This window comes from Oncorhynchus keta, chromosome 16, assembly GCF_023373465.1.
Source record: "Oncorhynchus keta strain PuntledgeMale-10-30-2019 chromosome 16, Oket_V2, whole genome shotgun sequence".
NCBI lineage: Eukaryota > Metazoa > Chordata > Actinopteri > Salmoniformes > Salmonidae > Oncorhynchus > Oncorhynchus keta.
In genome coordinates this window covers 9,071,092-9,091,906 of record NC_068436.1, presented here as the reverse complement: position 1 = coordinate 9,091,906, position 20,815 = coordinate 9,071,092, and the positions used below count along the sequence as shown (strand labels likewise).

Sequence of the window (20,815 nt, the reverse complement as noted above, 5' to 3'; positions counted from 1 at the left end):
AATCAAGTCGTTCCGTTGAGTGTAATAGTTTCTACAGTGCTGCTATTCGGGGGATAGCTGGCTAGCTAGCAGTGTTGATTACGTTACGTTGCGTTAAAAGAACGACAATAGCTGGCTAGCTAACCTAGAAAATCGCTCTAGACTACACAATTATCTTTGATACACAGACGGCTATGTAGCTAGCTATGTAGATAGCTACGATCAAACAAATCAAACCGTTGTGCTGTAATGAAATGAAATGAAAATGTGATACTACCTGTGGAGCGAAGCGGAATGCGACCGGGTTGTTGAGTGCGGAAGTTCTATTCAGTAGACATTGGCTAGCTGTTGGCGAGCTAGCAGTGTCTCCTACGTTAAGGACGACAAATAGCTGGCTAGCTAACCTCGGTAAATTAAGATAATCACTCTAAGACTACACGCTCTAAACTACACAATTATCTTGGATACGAAGACAGCAAAGACAACTATGTAGCTAGCTAACACTACACTAATCAAGTCGTACATATGAGATGAGTAATGTAGGATATGTAAACATTATTAATGTGGCATTATTTAAAGTGACTAGTGATACCTTTATTAAATCCATTCATTAAAGTGACCAGTGATTTGAGTCTGTATGTTGGCAGCAGCCTCTCTATGTTACTGATGGCTGTTTAACAGTCGGAAGGCCTTGAGATAGAAGCTGTTTTTCAGTTTCTCGGTCCCAGTTTTGCACCTGTACTGACCTCGCCTTCTGTATGATAGCGGGGTGAACAGGCAGTGACTCGGGTGGTTGTTGTCCTTGATGAACTTTTGGCCTTTCTGTGACATCGGGTGCTGTAGGTGTCCTGGAGGGCAGTTAGTTTGCCCCAGTGATGTGTTGTGCATACCGCACTAGCCTCTGGAGAGCCTTTCAGTTGAGGGCGGTGCAGTTGCCGTATCAGGCAGTGAGGGTTTTAGGTGACAAGACAAATGTGGCGCTGTTGCCTCTTCTTCATCACGCTAACTGTGTGGGTAGACCATTTCAGTTTGTCCGTGATGTATACGCAGAGGAATTTAAAACTTTCCACCTTCTTCACTACTGTCCCGTCGATGTGGATAAGGGGGTGCTCCCTCAGCTGTTTCCTGAAGTCCACGATCATCTCCTTTGTTTTGTTGACGTTGATGTTTTCCTGACACCACACTCCGAGGGCCCTCACCTCCTCCCTGTAGGCCGCCTCGTCGTTGTTGATAGTCAAGCCTACCACTGTCGTGTCGCCTGCAAACTTGATGATTGAGCTGGAGGCGTGCATGGCCACGCAGTCATGGGTGAACAGGAAGTACAGGAGAGGGCTGAGAACGCACCCATGTGGGGACCCAGTTGAGGATCAACGAGGGGGAGATGTTGTTTCCTTCCTTCACCACCTGGGGGCGGCCTGTCAGAAAGTCCAGGACCCAGTAGGACAGGGTCCCATCTGGACAAGAGGAATACCCGTGTAAGAATGCTGTAACACTTATGTAAGAGTGCTGTTCATTGAGCACTGTTTTCCATAATCGAGAACGAAGAGAGTAACGGCAATACCAGATTAGCTGAAGAATCTACGGCTGCGTTTTTCATAGACAAACCTGTAATGTCCAGTAATAACCAAAGATTTTTGGTATCCATATCACATTATCTGGTGTACAAACTGTTGCTAAGTTGGAGTAGAATGCAGAGCACCCTGCCTCTATCGTTAGCCTAGTTGTTGTAATTGTTTTGACTGTCAGGGGTTTAATTTCTAGCTCATAAACTACAATCCTTTGCTGTGATGATTTATTTAATTAATTCTTATCTGTTGTCTCTCATGATCTATTCAGCTCTCCTCCCCTGTTTCCCGCTCCCAGAAATCAACCAAATGCTATTCACCAACCATAGGCTCAGCTGATTCACTCACCTGTGAGAAGAACCATCCTTTTGCAGTTTGAACTAGCCCTGACTTCACTATTAGACATTGAAACCACATATGCATTTGCCTGTTGTCTTTTCTTTGTGGGTTTTTGTCTTACACAGTGTGAGAGGAAAAATTGCAAGATTATGTTATAGTACTTTTATTGCATCATGGTTGTTTTATTTCAACAGAATAGAGTATTCTTAACTATTGTGTGTGTGTTCTACTGAAGATGGGCCCCTGGGAGATAACACTGACAGCAGAGTTACAATGTCTTTTGGGTGCTAAAACCTAAAGAGCATTCCAGAGCATGAGTTGATGTTTCTGTTCTATACCATACCAGGGAGAGATGGTTCCAGTTTGGAGTCGGAGGGCCAGACACTGGTCTATACAATGACAACTGTTGACACAGCAGATACTGTCTGCTATGTATTATAGGTATCTTTCATACAGATCTTAACCTTGTGACCCATTCTATATATCTGTTGTTCCTCATGTAGGTTTAAAGGGGTGTATCTTGGCTATAAAAGACCTTTGTACCTTTGTATCGGCGCTCTCAACAGATCACCAGAAACGATGATTCGTCGACCAGCCATTGCAAAGCTCTCACTATTAAAGATTTAGTTTAAGTATAACTCTGACTTGTGTGATACGTTTGTCTCTCCTCATTTGATAGTAAAGAAATGAACCACCACAACAGTCTACACAGTGTAGTGCATTTTAGAATTGAAGAGCACCAAATCCCCAGCTACAGATACACATTCTTGTTAGAGCATCTCGAAGACTAAATTCAATGTAGAATCAGTTTGACAAGGTGACAGATGATGTTTTACTATTGTAATAATTATATTGTCCCTGTCAGGAGCCCAGGCTTTTGCCGTAGATCGTAGAGTTCTCGTCGCTGGACCACACATTCTTAAGCACTACCAATATACATTGATTGGTAGGTTACACTAGATTTAGATACTTCAAAATACTTCCTTAGACACATTTTTCTCTTTGTCTTTGTACTTAATAAATGGTGAAACACTAAATGTGATAATGTTCTTTATTCGAATGTATATGCATGAAACGGGACATTATGGAAAAGATTCCTCACACTCAATCATAGTTAGTAGTAGAATAATAGATTGGCAAGAATTTGGCACCGTCAACTTTTTAAAGGTTACTGGGAAAGAGGCTAATCAGTTAAACCACCTAAATATATTCCCATTAACTGAACATTTAGTAGATGAAGCTCAAACATTCATTTCCCAACTGCCTTTAATCGTCCCAACATTTCCCGAGGTAGGAATATCGCAAAATATGACCAATGGCTCATTCGAGAGAAGACATCCTCCCCAAGTTATGACATCGGCTAGTATTGAAATCGGACATGTATGATAGACGTTTTCGCGATCTAAAAGTCGTATTCCTATTAACTTCCAGTGCAGCGAGAGACTTAACATACCGGTCGGATTTCTGCCTGCTGGAAGGCCAATAAATCAGATTCCCATGAAAACATGAAATGGCCCTTGGAATCGCTAGAACATCACCCAGAGGTGCACAAAAGCAATATAACATTCAAAACGGGTGAACCTTTCCTTTAAGATACTTTTTTTTAAGGCGGGGATTTGCAATAATTCTGTCTGTGGGAGTTAGTGACGACCGCTTGAAGAAAATGATCATGAATAAAAGTTTTGATGTGTCATGTAAAGCAGTACCGTATTTCAAAGAACGGCGCGCATTTACTTTTCCATTTAGCCACACCCTTTGACCAATGACGCTACCAATAACACCCTTTCTATTCTGTAGAAACGGAAGTAAACAATGACAAGGAACAATTTTCACGTTAGCGTTTTATATTTAGACGTTTATTAACACCACGGAACTCAAAATATGACTCATTTAACTGCACAGCATCACATACATACTCCACGTAGTCTTTAATTCGCGTTGGAGACAGGACTTGGTTGATAGATGTTATCTAGGTAACGCTAGCTAGCGAACAATGGCTAACGTTAACTGTATGGTTTTTAACGCTCAAATAGCCTCCATCATGGAGGTGCTAGCAAATGCAGCCGTGGCAGAGATCTGTAAACTCGTAGACGACGAATATGCAGTGTTTCGGTTGGAAATAACTCAAAGTCAGAAAGAAAACAGGGCATTGCGAAGGAAATTACAGCTACTGGAACTGAAGGTGGCACGGGAGCGCGTCTGCGCCAGTCGTCCCAGTAGTGTCAAGATCCCTGACCGATACAGAGGAATGGCAAGAGGTACATTTCCGTTCCCTCTGCACATGTGTTCAGAGGTGTTACCCAGCATTTTTGGATAGTATGCTATTGCCCTGATTACTGAGCTATCTTGCACAAAGACGCATCATATTCTAACCAGATTGATTTACCGCATTTCCTATTATTTAATAATCGAAAACAATGTGATGCATGGAGCACCATCAGTCGATCTACAAATAGTATAACACGAAGTTATGAGAAGTGTTACCTTATATCCTTGCCAATTCTAGACAGTGTCAAAAAACTGTTACTAGTGTACAATATACCTTTGAGCATTGACAGTACCTAACCATGTCTTTCCCCCAATCACTCTCAGGTGAAGGACATCTCACTGGAGGCCACAGGAGCTTTGTGAAGCTTGCGGGCCACAATACATGGAGAGATGACCAACCAATCACTGTTGATGAGGGGAGTGGAACCTCAACCCAGCACGTTATTGTGATAGAGGTTAGTGTTATAGTATTACATCAAATGTGGCCAGTTTATTTCAGAAAGACTCCAATCAGCTATTCACTTGCTTACATTATCTGCCATAGCGGACATTGTGAGACTTCCCTACAACATTGTTATCCAATTCAACTCATGTTGCGGTAATAACGTCCCCTTGTGTCAGTCTGCAGATGCAGAGGCTGCAGGTCCTGGGGTCAAGCAGGAGAGGACTGAAGGAGAGGACCCACGACACAGCACAGACATCCAGACTGGAGCAGCGGCTGGAGTGGTGCCCCCTGTAGCCACGGAAGAACTCTCAACTGCTTCCACGCTCCAGTCCAGGACCCGATGCAGCATTAAGGAGGCCAGTAGAACGCCCAACGCCATCCTCAAGTCCGAGACAGTCACAGAAACACAAAGGCTCTTACAGACAGGATCTGACCACAGATCAGACTCAGAGAGACCGGAGCTGGGGCCACTGGGCTGTCCTGCTCTCGACTCAGAATATTTACTAGACGGTAACCCAAGCCCGAGGACAGTTCATTCCCATCGGGACTCTGGTGATGTGTTAGGAACTGGTAATGATCCGTCATGTTCTTACACTACAGAGATGGACCCTGACAACATGCCCTTGGGTTTAGAGACACAGACTGATCTATCTAGAGGGGACTGGAACCGGTACAGTAGTAGTGTATACTCTGAAGGGTGCCAAGATAAGAAAGGGGAGGTTATAGTCATAGATAAAGTGAAAGTGGAGGGCGACGCTCCTCCCACATGGAATGTAGACGAGACTCACTTAGGAGAAGGACACTCACAAGGCAGAGATTTTTTAGATTACAGGGAAAGCTTAGAGACAAATACAAATATCACGACCCACTCCCCTTTGCACGCGCTCAGGAATCGTGAGCCAGTGTCCACGTCGATGGGTCCATCCGATTCACACGGCCGCATCCTTTTCCATCAGGTATTTAACTCAAACGACCAGGCTAGAGCCCAGCCTCCGGGAGGGGGAGCCACATCAGGCAGTAGTAAAGAGAAACGGTTCCTCTGCATGTTCTGTAGCAAAGGCTTCAGCTGCCCCCAGAAGGTGGAGATCCACCAGAGGGTCCACACAGGGGTAAAACCCTTCAGCTGTACCCAGTGTCACATGCGCTTTGCCCAGGCTTGCAACCTGAAGAGGCACCAGAGGGTCCACACAGGGGTGAAACCCTTCAGCTGTACCCAGTGTCACATGCGCTTCTCCCACTCATCAAGCCTGAAGAGGCACCAGACGGTCCACACAGGGGAGAAATCCTACAGTTGCCCCCAATGTGAGAAGAGGTTTTCCCACCAGCACCAGCTGAAGATGCACCTGAAGGTCCACATGGGAGAAAAGCAGTTTGTCTGTGTGCAAGAGGATCTCAGAGAGGAGCTTCCTCAGGATACACCAGCAGAAAAACCATTCCACTCTATAACATAGACCTGACATTAGTAACATAAGGCACGCCAAGCAATTTGATAAAATGGAGTAAATCAGTGAACTTGCATTTGTTTTGAAATTGCATTGGTTTTCCATAAATGGCTATTTATTCATTGTGTTTTGTTTGGAGAGCTCCTGTCAATGTTGAGTATGGACGCTCACCTGATTACACATAGAAGTAGGCCTAGGCTACCTGGCCTGCACACAAATGTATAAATGTGCCTATTTGGGGATGTCTGATAGTATTTCTGATTGTCTTAACTCACCACCACTAATGATCTGGGGTGCTTCTCATTGTCATTTTTTTCTTCTCCTCAAACAGCAAGTAGCCTAAACAATGTCTGTTTTTACATCCATTGAGAATGACAGTAGTTCCTCAATAACCAGGTTTCCATCCAACTCTTTTTATATAAGTAAAATACATGTCGGATCAAAATATTCACTACAGGCCTGATGGAAACAGCAAGTTTTTTCGGTCAACTTTCCAGATGTTGACAAATCAAAATACACCAAACAAGGTGTGGATCTTTGTGTCGGTAAAATTCATAATGCGAGAAATGGCGGTGGAAACGCTTTTATCCGCAAATATTGATATAATATTCATCATATCGAAGTAAACTTGGAGGCACGCAATGATATGTTGTGTGGTCCTCCCACTACGACTCGGGAAAGCATGCAGTTTATAAGACTACAGATTAAATAAATTATGATGAACAGGGTGGTGAAAGTTCACGGTGATGAGCTTGATGCTCCTTTCCAATAGATATTGAGGGTCTTATTCTGGTGACATAATGATTGATGTTTGGCTGCCGTTTAACAGATAAACATAATCTTGCTCTTTTGTCCATAATAATCTTATCACGTAGACTATATACCCTCACTGTATCTGCGTGGTGTTGGCTAGAGCGCATGTGCCATCAGTAGAGTTGAAAATAAGATGCAAACCAATTTATCGGCACATGGGAATTTAACCGCAAAAGTCATTTTTAGGTGCACTACCTCATCACATACTGCCTGTTATCTGCAACAAGGAAGGCTTACTGTGTGTACGTAAAACTGGACACACCCCTCTGATGGGAAAATGTGCATATGATTTTTATGCAGATTTTAGAATATTCACATGAAAATCTGTTGCCAATTGGATGGAAACCTAGCGAATGTATTTAAAATCTTTCCAGCTCTCTCCCTTTCGAAAACCACGCCTAGGCGTGAAAGGGAAAAATGTAATGCTCTGATCCAGTGAAAATTGCAAATACCTTGTTATTTCTTATCCCTTATCCCAAAGAAAAAGCTGGCTCTGTCCAGAACTCACTGGCGCAAGAAACTCTGAGGACCCAGAATAGTTGATACAATGCTGCAAGTTTGCAAGCTGGAGCTTCGGGATGGACCCAGTTGATAGTTGATACAATGTTTAAAGTTCTTTGCAGACAGGTGGAGTAGAGAGTTAAATGCAATTGAAAGAACATGAACAAACTGCTATGTGTAGCCAATGTGATTTATATAATACTTATTTTGATCAGGATATTTTATACCTGCTATGTTTTTATTTGTTGGCTTTATTTAAGCTATTTTTTACCTAGTTGTCATTAATAGTTACTTGCATTGGTATACGTTCTTTAGCTGCCAATGGCTCAAGGTGTATCATACGATGTGTCCATTACACAGAGACAGGCGCTCTTGCATTAGATACATTTGAACTTAGATCTGTATCATTTTAATTTCAATAGAATTTAGCTTAACCACATGACAATGATTTTAACATGTTATTATCCATGAAAATGTTCATATGAAAATCATAACTTTCACGTAGACCGGTAGCTCCAGGTATGCTGTTTGTCATGTGCGTTTTTCTCAGAAGTGGCTTCTGTTCACTCTCCCAAAAAAGCCCAGATTGTTTAAGTGCTGTGGAGATTTTTGTCCTTTTTGTCAGGTTCTCCCATCTCAGCCAAGGACCTCGTTGACCAAGGTCCTTCTTGCCAGTTTGGTCGGACGGCCAGCTCGAGGCAGAGTCTGGATTGTTTTGTAATTTTTTAATTTCCCAATGATGGAAATCATGCTCTTGGAAACTTTCAACATTCTAGAAATTATTTTATACCCTTCCCCAGATATATGTCTCATCACAATTCTAACTCGGAGCTCTACGGACAGTTCATTGGACTTCATGCTATAGTTTCTGCTCTGACATGCACTTCTTCTTCTTTGAAATTGGGTTGGTGGATTGCATCCAACTTTTAAAGTTGCATACTCCGCCACCTACTGTACTGGAGTATGAGGTCAGTCACAGCCTACCTACATTAAATTATCTTCTTTAGTCCTTTTCCTCGAAAAAAGTGAAAGAGCCATCGACACCACTCCCCTCCCCTTTCAATCCCCCATTACATAACCCAAACCCCAACCCCGTCCAGCCTCTAACCCTTTCACACAATCTCTCACTAGCTACATCATACCGTTCACAAAATATCAACACATGCCCCAACGTTTCCTCCACTAAACACTCATCACACAGACCTGTTTCATGTCTCCCTATCATCCACAATTTTACATTCAAACGTGTGTGCCCAAACTGTAGTCTACTCCACACAAATACCTCTGTCCTACATCGCGTACAACCAACCTCTTCCTTTACTGACTGATGCATGCAATACAATTGCCTCCACTTACTACTAGCATCCCACTTCCTTTGCCAAAGACCGAGCCCTTTTGCCCGGATCAAGGACTTGACTTCCCTGCGGCCCAGCAGGACCTGAATACCCCCTCTTTCCTCACTACCCTCTTAGCCACCACATCAGCCTTTTCATTACCCTCCACATCCACATGGGCGGGAACCCAGTAAAAGCTTGCCACCACTCCAATCCCAATAACAGCACCATCATCTCCACAAACAAGTCTCCCCTATCTGACCTGGACTACTCTATCCAACTACTCAACACTGCAGCCGAATCAGAGCAGATCACCACTGAGTGGTTTCAACTCCTCCACCCATCTCAAACCTATAATCATGGCCATCAACTCGGCCGCATACACTGACACATTCAGTTAACTGCTTACATACTCTAACATTGAAATTTGGGATATACAGTACAGTCGGAAAGTATTCAGACCCCTTCACTTTTTCCACATTTTGTTACGTTACAGCCTTATTTTAAAATATGGAGAGACTCAAGGCTGTAATCGCTGTCTAAGGTGCTTCAACAAACTACACGGTCTGAATACTTATGTAAATGTGATGTTTCATTTGCAAAAATGTTTGCTTTGTCATTATGAGGTATTGTGTGTTGATTGATGAAGAAAATAATTAATTCAATCAATTTTAGAATAAGGCTGTAACGTAACAAAATGTGAAAAAAAGTGAAGGGGTCTGAATACTTTCCAAATGCACTGTACACCCCTGCCCCCACCTTACCGCTGACTGGATCCTTTTCCTTTGAACCATCTGTATATATCCTGAAAAACAAATAAAACCGATTATCCTGACATGCACTGTCAATTGTGGGACATGATATAGACAGGTGTGTTTCTTTCTAAATCATGCCCAACAATTGAATTGGCCACATGTGGACTCCAATTGTAGAGACGTCTCAAGGATGATCAAAGGAAATTGGATGCACCTGAGCTAAATGTTTAGTGTCATAGCAAAAGGGTGTGAATACTTTTGTAAATGAGATATTTCTGTATTTAATTTACAATACATTTGTTAAAATATCTAGACATGTTTTCACTTTGTCTTTATGGGTTATTGTGTGTAGAAAAAAATATATTTAATACATTTTGAATTCAGTCTGTAACACAACAAAATGTGGAATAAGTCAAGGGTTCTGAACATCCTATATTCTGAAGGCACTGTATATGATTTTCAGAAAATGCCTATTTTATTACTTCCATTCAACTACTTAATTTTTCCCCTAGACACCTTTAATGAGAAAATGCAGTTAATCAAGTTTATGCAGATTCTTTTGTTGAGACGTGTGTGGTTTTCATATGGTGTATTTAAAACTTGTTTGTTTAATAAACACAAAATGGGACTTTTCATTCAGGCTCTCTTCATTCAGGCTCTCTTTAATACACAATCTGATCTCACCCTATTCTGCATACACACACACAAACAAGTACCTACTGTACACATCAACTATAGTTTAGTCAGGGTTGTCTGATGACAGGGTTTTTTCTGCATATATACAGTACCAGTCAAAAGGTTGGACACGCCTACTCATTCAAGGGTTTTTCTTTATTTTTACAATTTTCTACATTGTAGAATGATTTTGAAGGCATCAAAACTATGAAATAACACATATGGAATCATGTACTAACCAAAAAAGTGTTAAACAAATACATTTTAGATTCTTCAAAGTAGCCATCCTTTGTCTTGATGACATCTTTGCACTCTTGGCATTCTCTCAACCAGCTTCATAGCCACCTGGAATACATTTCAAATAACAGGTGTGCCTTGTTATAAGTTCATTTGTGGACTTTCTTTCCTTCTTAATGTGTTTGATAAAAGACCAAGTCCATATTATGGCAAGAACAGCTCAAATAAGCAAAGAGAAATGACAGTCCATCAATACTTTAAGACATGAAGATAAGTCAAACAGGAACATTTCAAGAACTTTGAAAGTTTCCTCAAGTGCAGTCGCAAAAATCATCAACCGCAATGATGTAACTGGCTCTCATGAGGAGCGCTAGAGGAAAAGAAGACGCAGAGTCACCTCTGCTGCAGAGGATAAGTTCATTACAGTTACCAGCCTCAGAAATTGCAGCCCAAAGAAATGCTTCAGAGTTCAAGTAACAGACACATCTCAATATCAACTGTTCAGAGGAGACTGCATGAAATCAGGCCTTCATGGTGGAATTGCGGCTAAGAAACCACTACTAAAGGACACCAATAATAAGAAGAGACTTGCTTGGGCCAAGAAACACAAGCAATGGACATTAGACCAGTGGAAATCTGTCTGATGAGTCCAAATTTGAGATTTTTGGTTCCAACCGCCATGTCTTTGTGAGACGCATAGTATGTGAACAGATGATCTCTGCCTGTGTGGTTCCCACCATGAAGCATGGAGGAGGAGGTGTGATGGTGCTTTGCTGGTGACACTGTCTGCGATTAATTTAGAATTCAAGGCACACTTAACCAGCATGGCTACCACAGCATTCTGCAGCGATACTCCATCCAATCGGTTTTGCGCTTAGTGGGACTATCATTTGTTTTTCAACAGGACAATGACCCAACACATCTCCACACTGTGTAAGGGCTATTTGACCAAGACGGAGAGTGATGGAGTGCTGCATCAGATTACCTGGCCTCCACAATCACCCGACCTCTAACCAATAGAGATGGTTTGGGATGAGTTGTACCACAGAGTGAAGGAAAAGCAGCCAACAAGTGCTCAGCATATGTGGGAGGGAACTCCTTCAAGACTGTTAGAAAAGCATTCCAGGTGAAGCTGGTTGAGAGAATGCCAGGAGTGTGCAAAGCTGTCATCAAGGCAAAGGGTGGCTACTTTGGGTGGCTCACATATAAAATACATTTTGATTAGTTTAACAATTGTTTGTTTACCACATTACCACATGACTCCATAAGTGTTATTTCATAGTTTTGATGTCTTCACTATTATTCTACATTGTAGAACATAGAACATAGTAAATAAAAACCCTTGAATGAGCAGGTGTGTCCAAACATTTGACTGGTACTGTGTACATATACAGTGGGGCAAAAAAGTATTTAGTCAGCCACCAATTGTGCAAGTTATCCCACTTAAAAATATGAGAGAGGCCTGTAATTTTCATCATAGGTACACTTCAACCATGACAGACAAAATTAGAAAAAAATCCAGAAAATCACATCGTAGGATTTTTAATGAATTTATTTGCAAATTATGGTGGAAAATAAGTATTTGGTCACCTACAAACAAGCAAGATTTCTGGCTCTCATAGACCTGTAACTTCTTCTTTAAGAGGCTCCTCTTTCCTCCACTCGTTACCTGTATTAATGGCACCTGTTTGAACTTGTTATCAGTATAAAAGACACCTGTCCACAACCTCAAACAGTCACACTCCAAACTCCACTATGGCCAAGACCAAAGAGCTGTCAAAGGACACCAGAAAAATTGTAGACCTGCACCAGGCTGGGAAGACTGAATCTGCAATAGGTTGGTTTGAAGAAATCAACTGTGGGAGCAATTATTAGGAAATGGAAGACATACAAGACCACTGATAATCTCCCTCGATCTGGGGCTCCACGCAAGATCTCTCCCCGTGGGGTCAAAATGATCACAAGAACGGTGAGCAAAAATCCCAGAACCACACGGGGGGACCTAGAATGACCTGCAGAGAGCTGGGACCAAAGTAACAAAGCCTACCATCAGTAACACACTACGCCGCCAGGGACTCAAATCCTGCAGTGCCAGACATGTACCCCTGCTTAAGCCAGTACATGTCCAGGCCTGTCTGAAGTTTGCTAGAGAGCATTTGGATGTTCCAGAAGAAGATTGGGAGAATGTCATATGGTCAGATGAAACCAAAATATAACTTTTTGGTAAAAACTCAACTCGTCGTGTTTGGAGGACAAAGAATGCTGAGTTGCATCCAAAGAACACCATACCTACTGTGAAGCATGGGGTTGGAAACATCATGCTTTGGGGCTGTTTTTCTGCAAAGGGACCAGGACGACTGATCCGTGTAAAGGACAGAATGAATGGGGCCATGTATTGTGAGATTTTGAGTGAAAACCTCCTTCAGCAAGGACATTGAAGATGAAACGTGGCTGGGTCTTTCAGCATGACAATGATCCCAAACACACTGCCCGGGCAATGAAGGAGTGGCTTCGTAAGAAGCATTTCAAGGTCCTGGAGTGGCCTAGCCATTCTCCAGATCTCAACCCCATAGAAAATCTTTGGAGGGAGTTGAAAGTCCGTGTTGCCCAGCAACAGCCCCAAAACATCACTGCTCTAGAGGAGATCTGCATGGAGGAATGGGCCAAAAATACCAGCAACAGTGTGTGAAAACCTTGTGAAGACTTACAGAAAACGTTTTGACCTCTGTCATTGCCAACAAAGGGTATATAACAAAGTATTGAGATAAACTTTTAAACTTTCTTTAAACTTTTAAAACTGTTATTGACCAAATACTTATTTTGCACCATAATTTGCAAATAAATTCATTAAAAAAAATCACAATATGTGATTTTCTGGATTTTTTTTCTCATTTTGTCTGTCATAGTTGAAGTGTACCTATGATGAAAATTACAGGCCTCTCATCTTTTTAAGTGGGAGAACTTGCACAATTGGTGGCTGACTAAATAATTGTTTTGCCCCACTGTACACAGTGCCTTCGGAAAGTATTCAGACCCCTTCTTTTTCCATATTTTGTTACTTTACAGCCTGATTCTAAAATTGACTATTTTTTAAATTCCCTCATCAATTTACACACAATTACCCCATAATAACAAAGCAAAAACATTTTAGAGATGTTATCACATTTCTTACAAATAAAAAACTGAAATATCACATTTACATAAGTATTCAGACCCTTTGCTCTGAGAATAAAAATTGAGCGCAGGAGCACCCTGTTTCCATTTATCAGGATTGTGTCGAGGCACAGATCTGGGGAAGGGTCCCACAAAATGTCTGCAACATTGAAGGTACCAAATAACACGGTGGCATCCATCATTCTTATATGTAAGACATTTGTAAGCATCAAGACTCTTCCTAGAGCTGGATGCCCGGCCAAACTGAGCAATCGGGGGAGAAGGGCTTTGGTCAGGGTGGTGGTCACTCTGAAAGAGCTCCAGAGTTTCTCTGTGGAGATGGGATAACCTTCCAGATGGACAACCATCTCAGTAGCACTCCACCAATCAGGCATTTATGGTAGTGGCCAGACAGAAGCTACTCCTCAGTAAAAGGCACATGACAGCCTGCTTGGAGTTTGCCACAAGGCACCTAAAGGACTCACAGACCAAGAGAAACAAGATTCTTTGGTCTGATGAAACCAAGATTGAACTCTTTGGCCTGAATGCCAAGTGTCACGTCTGGAGGAAACCTGGCACCATCCCTACAGTGATGCATGGTGGTGGTAGCACCATGCTGTGGGGATGTTTTTCAGCAGCAGGGACTGGGAGACTAGTCAGGATTGAGGGAATGATGAAAAGTACAGAGAGATCCTTGATGAAAATGTGCTCTGGAGCGCTCAGGACCTCAGACTGGGGCGAAGGTACACCTTCCAACAGGACAACAACCCTAAGCACACAGCCAAGACAATGCAGGAGTGGCTTTGGGACAAGTTTCTGAATGTCTTGAGGGGCCCAGCCAGAGCCCGGACTTGAACCCGATCGAACATCTCTGGAGAGACCTGAAAATAGCTGTACAGCAACGCTCCCCATCCAACCTGACAGACTTTGAGAGGATCTGAAGAGAAGAATGGGAGAAACTTCACAAATACAGGTGTGCCACGTTTGTAGCGTCATACCCATGTAGACTCGAGGCTGTAATCGATGCCAAAGGTGCTTCAACAAAGTATTGAGTAAACATATTTCTTTTTTTTTATATATACATTAGCAAACATTTCTAAAAACCTGTTTTTTTCATGATGGGTATTGTGTGTAGATTGATGAGGGGAAAAAAATATTTAATCAATTTTAGAATAAGGCTTTCACTTTCCGAATGCACTGTATATAGTACCTTCAGAAAATATTCTTAGCCCTTGACTTATTCCACATTTTGTTGTGTAACAAGCTGGATTCAAAATGGATTAAATATATTTTTTGGTTTCACACAATATCCCATAATGACGAAGTAAAACCATGTTTTTTGACATTTTTACAAATGAATAAAAAATGATATACAGAAATATCTAATTTACATAAGTATTCACCCCCCTGAGTCAATACATGTTAGAACCCAGTAACATTTAATGTCTTCTGGTAAGCAACTCCAGTGTATATTTGGCCTTATGTATTAGGTTATTGTTGCTGCTGAAAGGCGAATTTTTCTTCCAGTGTCTGTAGGAAAGCAGACTGAACCAGGTTTTCCTCTAGGATTTTGCCTGTGCTAAGCTCTATTCTAAAAAAAAACTCCCTAGTCCTTGCCAATGACAAGCATATACAGTAGAAGTCGGACATTTACATACACCTTAGCCAAATACATTTAAACTCAGTTTTTCACAATTCCTGACATTTAATCCTAGTAAAAATTCCCTGTCTTAGGTCAGTTAGGATCACCACTTTATTTTAAGAATGTGAAATGTCATAATAATAGTAGAGAGAATGATTTATTTCAGCTTTTCTTTCTTCCATCACATTCCCAGTGGGTCAGAAGTTTACATATACCAAATACTAATTGAGTGTTATTGTCTTTAAATTGTTTAACTTGGGTCAAGCCTTCCAAAAGCTTCCCACAATAAGTTGGGTGAATTTTGGCCAGTTCCTCCTTATAGAGCTGGTGTAACTGAGTCAGGTTTGTAGGCCTCCTTGCTCACACACGCTGTTTCAGTTCTGCCCACAAATGTTCTATGGGATTGAGGTCAGGGCTTTGTGATGGCCACTCCAATACCTTGACTTTGTTGTCCTAAAGCCATTTTGCCACAACTTTGGAAGTATGCTTGGGGTCATTGTCCATTTGGAAGACCCATTTGCGACCAAGCTTTAACTTCCTGACTGATGTCTTGAGATGTTGCTTCAATATATCCACATCATTTTACTCCCTTATGATGGCATCTATTTTGTGAACTGCACCAGCCCCTCCTGCAGCAAAGCACCCCCACAACATGATGCTGCCATCCCCGTGCTTCATGGTTGGGATAGGATTCATCGGCTTGCAAGCATCCCCTTTTTCCTCCAAACATAACAATGGTCATTATGGCAAAACAGTTCAATTTTTGTTTCATCAGACCAGAGGACATTTCTCCAAAAAGTACGATGTTTGTCCCCATGTGCAGTTGCTAGCTGTAGTCTGGCTTTTTATGGTGGTTTTGGAGCAGTGGCTTCTTCCTTGCTGAGCGGCCTTTCAGGTTATGTCGATATAGGTGTTTCAAAAACTAAGAGTGGTGGATGGAATCAGGCGCAGAGAGCAGGGTTCTGTCGTTTATCAAATTTATTACACCGGTGCAACCGAAAAATGATCACGCCAACACACAGGACGTATATAGGTGGCCAGTCCAAAACAACAGGACAAAATAGACCAGAGAATAAAGATAAGAAAACAAATCACACCATCAAACACAGAGTAACAAAAAACAAGCCCGCACAAAATACCCAGCGGGCCTAGTGCCCTTAAATACCCTACAAACAAACCCTAATACAAAACAGGTGTACCCAATTAACCACTAACCAACACAAACGGAAAAGGAATCGATGGCAGCTAATAGGCCGGTGACGACGACCGCCGAGCCCCGCCCGAACAGGAAGAGGCACCCTCTTCAGCGAGGTTCGTGACAATAGGGCTCGTTTTACTGTGGATATAGATACTTTTGCACCTGTTTCCTCCAGCATCTTCACAAGGTCCTTTGCTGTTTTTCAGGGATTGATTTGCACTTTTCACACCAAAGTACGGTCATCTCTACGAGACAGAACGCGTCTCCTTCCTGAGCGGTATGACGGCTGCGTGGTCCCATGGTGTTTATTATTGTGTACTATTGTTTATACAGATGAACGTGGTACCTTCAGGCATTTGGAAATTGCTCCCAAGGATGAACCAGACTTGTGGAGGTCTATAATTGTTTTTCTGAGGTCTTGGCTGATTTCTTTGGATTTTTCCATGATGTCAAGCAAAGAGGCACTGAGTTTGAAGGTAGGCCTTGAATACATACACAGGTACACCTCCAATTGACTCAAATTATGTCAATTAGCCTATCAGAAGCTTCTAAAGCCATGACATTTTTGATTTTCTGGAATTTTCCAGGCTGTTGAAAGGCACAGTCAACTTAGTGTATGTATACTTCTGACCCACTGGAATTGTTATACAGTGAATTGTACAGAAACCCAGCCTAAAACCCCAAACAGCAAGCAATGCAGGTGTTGAAGCACGTTGGCTAGGAAAAACTCCCTAGAAAGGCCAAAACCTAGGAAGAAACCTAGAGAGGAACCAGGCTATGAGGGGTGGCCAGTCCTCTTCTGGCTGTGTCGGGTGGAGAATATAACAGAACATGGCCAAGATGTTCAAATGTTCATAAATGACCAGCATGGTCAAATAATAGGTCTGGGACAGGTAGCACGTCAGGTGAACAGGTCAGGATTCCATAGCCCCAGGCAGAACAGTTTAAACTGGAGCAGCAGCACGGCCAGGTGGACTGGGGACAGCAAGGAGTCATCATGCCAGGTAGTCCTGAGGCATGGTCCTAGGGCTCAGGTCCTCCGAGAGAGAGAAAGAAGGAGAAAGAGACAATTAGAGAGAGCATACTTAAATTCACACAGGACACCAGATAAGACAGGAGAAGTACTCCAGATATACTACACAAACTACTGCAGCATAAATACTGGAGGCAGAGACAGCAAGGGCGGTTCGTTGCTCCAGAGCCTTTCCATTCACCTTCACACTCCTGGTCCAGACTACACTCAATCATATGACCCACTGAAGAGTCTTCAGTAAAGACTTAAAGGTTGAGACCGAGTTTGCGTCTCTCACATGGGTAGGCAGACCATTCCATAAAAATGGAGCTCTATAGGAGAAAGCCCTGCCTCCAGCTGTTTGCTTAGAAATTCTAGGGACAATTAGGAGGCCTGCGTCTTGTGACCGTAGCGTACGTGTAGGTATGTACGGCAGGACCAAATCAAAGAGATAGGTAGGAGCAAGCCCACGTAATGCTTTGTAGGTTAGCAGTAAAACCTTGAAATCAGCCCTTGCCTTGACAGGAAGCCAGTGTAGGGAGGCTAGCACTGGAGTAATATAATCAAATTTTGGGGTTCTCGTCAGGATTGTAGCAGCCGTATTTAGCACTAACTGAAGTTTATTTAGGTACCCGGAAAGTAGAGCATTGCAGTAGTCTAACCTAGAAGTAACAAAAGCATGGATTCATTTTTCTGCATCATTTTTGGACAGAAAGTTTCTGATTTTTGCAATGTTACGTAGATGGAAAAAAGCTGTCCTTGAAACAGTCTTGATATGTTCGTCAAAAGAGAGATCAGGGTCCAGAGTAATGCTGAGGTCCTTCACAGTTTTATTTGAGACGACTGTACAGCCATTAAGATTAATTGTCAGATTCAACAGAAGATCTCTTTGTTTCTTGGGACCTAGAACAAGCATCTCTGTTTTGTCCGGGTTTAAAAGTAGAACGTTTGCAGCCATCCACTTCCTTATGTCTGAAACACAGGCTTCTAGCGAGGGCAATTTTAGGGCTTCACAATGTTTCATTGAAATGTACAGCTGTGTGTCATCCTCATAGCAGTGAAGGTTAACATTATGTTTTCGAATGACATCCCCAAGAGGTAAAGTATATCGTGAAAATAATAGTGGTCCTAAAACGGAACCTTGAGGAACACCGACATTTACAGTTGATTTGTCAGAAGACAAACCATTCACAGAGACAAACTGATATATTTCCCGACAGATAAGATCTAAACCAGGCCATAACTTGTCTGTGTAGACCAATTTGGGTTTCCAATCTCTCCAAAATAATGTGGTGATTCGATGGTATCAAAAGCAGGACAAAGGTCTAGGAGCACGAGGACAGATGCAGAGCCTTGGTCTGATGCCATTAAAAGGTCATTTACCACCTTCACAAGTGCAGTCTCAGTGCTATGATGGGGTCTTAAACCAGACTGAAGCATTTCGTATACATTGTTTGTCTTCAGGAAGGCAGTGAGTTGCTGTGCAACAGCATTTTCAAATGTTTTGAGAGGAATGTTCGATTCGATATAGGCCGATAGTTTTTTATATTTTCTGGGTCAAGGTTTGGCTTTTTCAAGAGAGGCTTTATTTCTGCCACTTTTAGTGAATTTGGTACACATCCGATGGATAGAGAGCCGTTTATTATGTTCAACATAGGAGGGCCAAGCACAGAAAGCAGCTCTTTCAGTAGTTTAGTTGGAATAGGGTCCAGTATGCAGCTTGAAGGTTTAGAGGCCATGATTATTTTCATCATTGTGTCAAGAGATATAGTACTAAAACACTTGAGTGTCTCTCTTGATTCTAGGTCCTGGCAGAGTTGTGTAGACTCAGGACAACTGACCTTTGAAGGAATACGCAGATTTAAAGAGGAGTCCGTAATTTGCTTTATAATAATCATGACCTTTTCCTCAAAGAAGTTCATTCATTTATTACTGCTGAAGTGAAAGCCATCCTCACTTAGGGAATGATGCTTTTTAGTTAGCTTTGCGACAGTATCAAAAATAAGTTTCTGATTGTTCCTATTTTCCTCAATTAAGTTGGAAAAATAGGATGATTGAGCAGCAGTAAGGGCTCTTCGATACTGCACGGTACCGTCTTTCCAAGCTAGTCGGAAGACTTTCAGTTTGGTGTGGCGCCATTTCAGTTCCAATTTTCTGGAAGCTTGGAAGTGAAATAATCTGTCTGTAAACAATTGTTGGAAAAATTACTTGTGTCATGCACAAAGTAGATGTCCCAACCGACTTGCTAAAACTCTAGTTTGTTAACAAGACATTTGTGGAGTGGTTGAAAAACTAGTTTTAATGACTCCAACCTAAGTGTATGTAAACTTAAGACTTCAACTGTATCCATAACATGATGCAGCCACCACAATGCTTGAAAATATGAAGAATGGTGCTCAGTGATATGTTGGATTTGCCCCAAACATAATGTTTGTATTCAGGACATAAAATCAATTTATTTGCCACATTTGATTCTGTACAGGCTTCCTTCTTTTCACTCTGTCATTTAGGTTATTAATGTGGAGTAACTACAATGTTATTGATCCATCGTCAGTCTTCTATCACAGCCATTAAACTCTGTAACTGTATATTTGTAGTGTACTGGGTATATTGATAGAACATCCAAAGTGTAATAAATAACTTCACCATGCTCAAAGGGATATTTTGCCCATCTACCAGTAGGTTACCTTCTTTGCAAGGCATTATATAACCTCCCTGGTCTTTGTGATTGAATCTGTGTTTGAAATTCACTGCTCAACTGAGGGACCTTACAGATAAATGTATTTGTGGGGTACAGAGATGAGGTAGTCAGTCAAAAATCATGTTTAACACTATTATTGCACACAGAGTGAGTCCATGTAACCGATTATGTGACTTGTTGGAGGTGTTCGTAAGAAAACAGACACAAACTCGGCTTGCAATGCTCCGTTCTGCTCCTATAGTTGTGATTCAGAGAGACTGATGGTGCCTCAGGTTAACCCTCCAACAGGTGCTGCCTTCAGCCTGCCTTCTATAGGATCTATCAACTTGAACATGGACCCTGTGACATCACAGACACTACCTGGCCTTCGTCCTCCTCACACTCTCCTAATGTTAAACCAGACCTCAGACAATGCCAGTGCCTCAACACTGAGTGGCTACACAAGCCCATTGACAAATGACAGTAGTAGAGACGGAATGAGTATAGGTGGCAACGCCAAAGAGAAGCGCTTCCCGTGTTCGTTCTGTGGAAAAGCCTTCAGTTTTTCAGGTGGAGATCCACCAGAGAATGCACACGTGGGAAAAATAGTTTGGCTGCCTCCTGTGCCGGACCAGTTTCTCCAACTAGTTTAACCTAAAGAGGTGCCAGAGGGTCCACACAGGGGAGAAATCCTTCAGCTGACCCAAGTGTGAGAAGAGGTTCCCCCGCCAGCACCAGCTGAAGATGCACCTGAAGGTCCACACAGGAGAGAGTTTG

General features: G+C 42.2%; 1 protein-coding gene across 2 annotated transcripts in view; it reads left to right on the top strand.

Annotated features, from left to right (window-relative positions):
* Positions 1-3,123: 3,123 nt before the first annotated feature.
* Positions 3,124-20,815, top strand: part of LOC118395627 (zinc finger protein 16-like) — a 93,030-nt gene continuing 75,338 nt past the window's right edge. The window contains exons 1-3 of one of the 2 annotated variants that reach the window (XM_035789517.2): positions 3,340-4,141; positions 4,476-4,606; positions 4,773-6,280. In XM_035789517.2, the coding sequence (XP_035645410.2) occupies positions 3,877-4,141; positions 4,476-4,606; positions 4,773-6,047 (1,671 nt within the window). In that variant the 5' untranslated portion in view covers positions 3,340-3,876 and the 3' untranslated portion in view covers positions 6,048-6,280. Of the gene's footprint in view, positions 4,142-4,475; positions 4,607-4,772; positions 6,281-20,815 lie in introns of those variants that run through there. The other variant, XM_052465090.1, reaches the window with a different exon arrangement.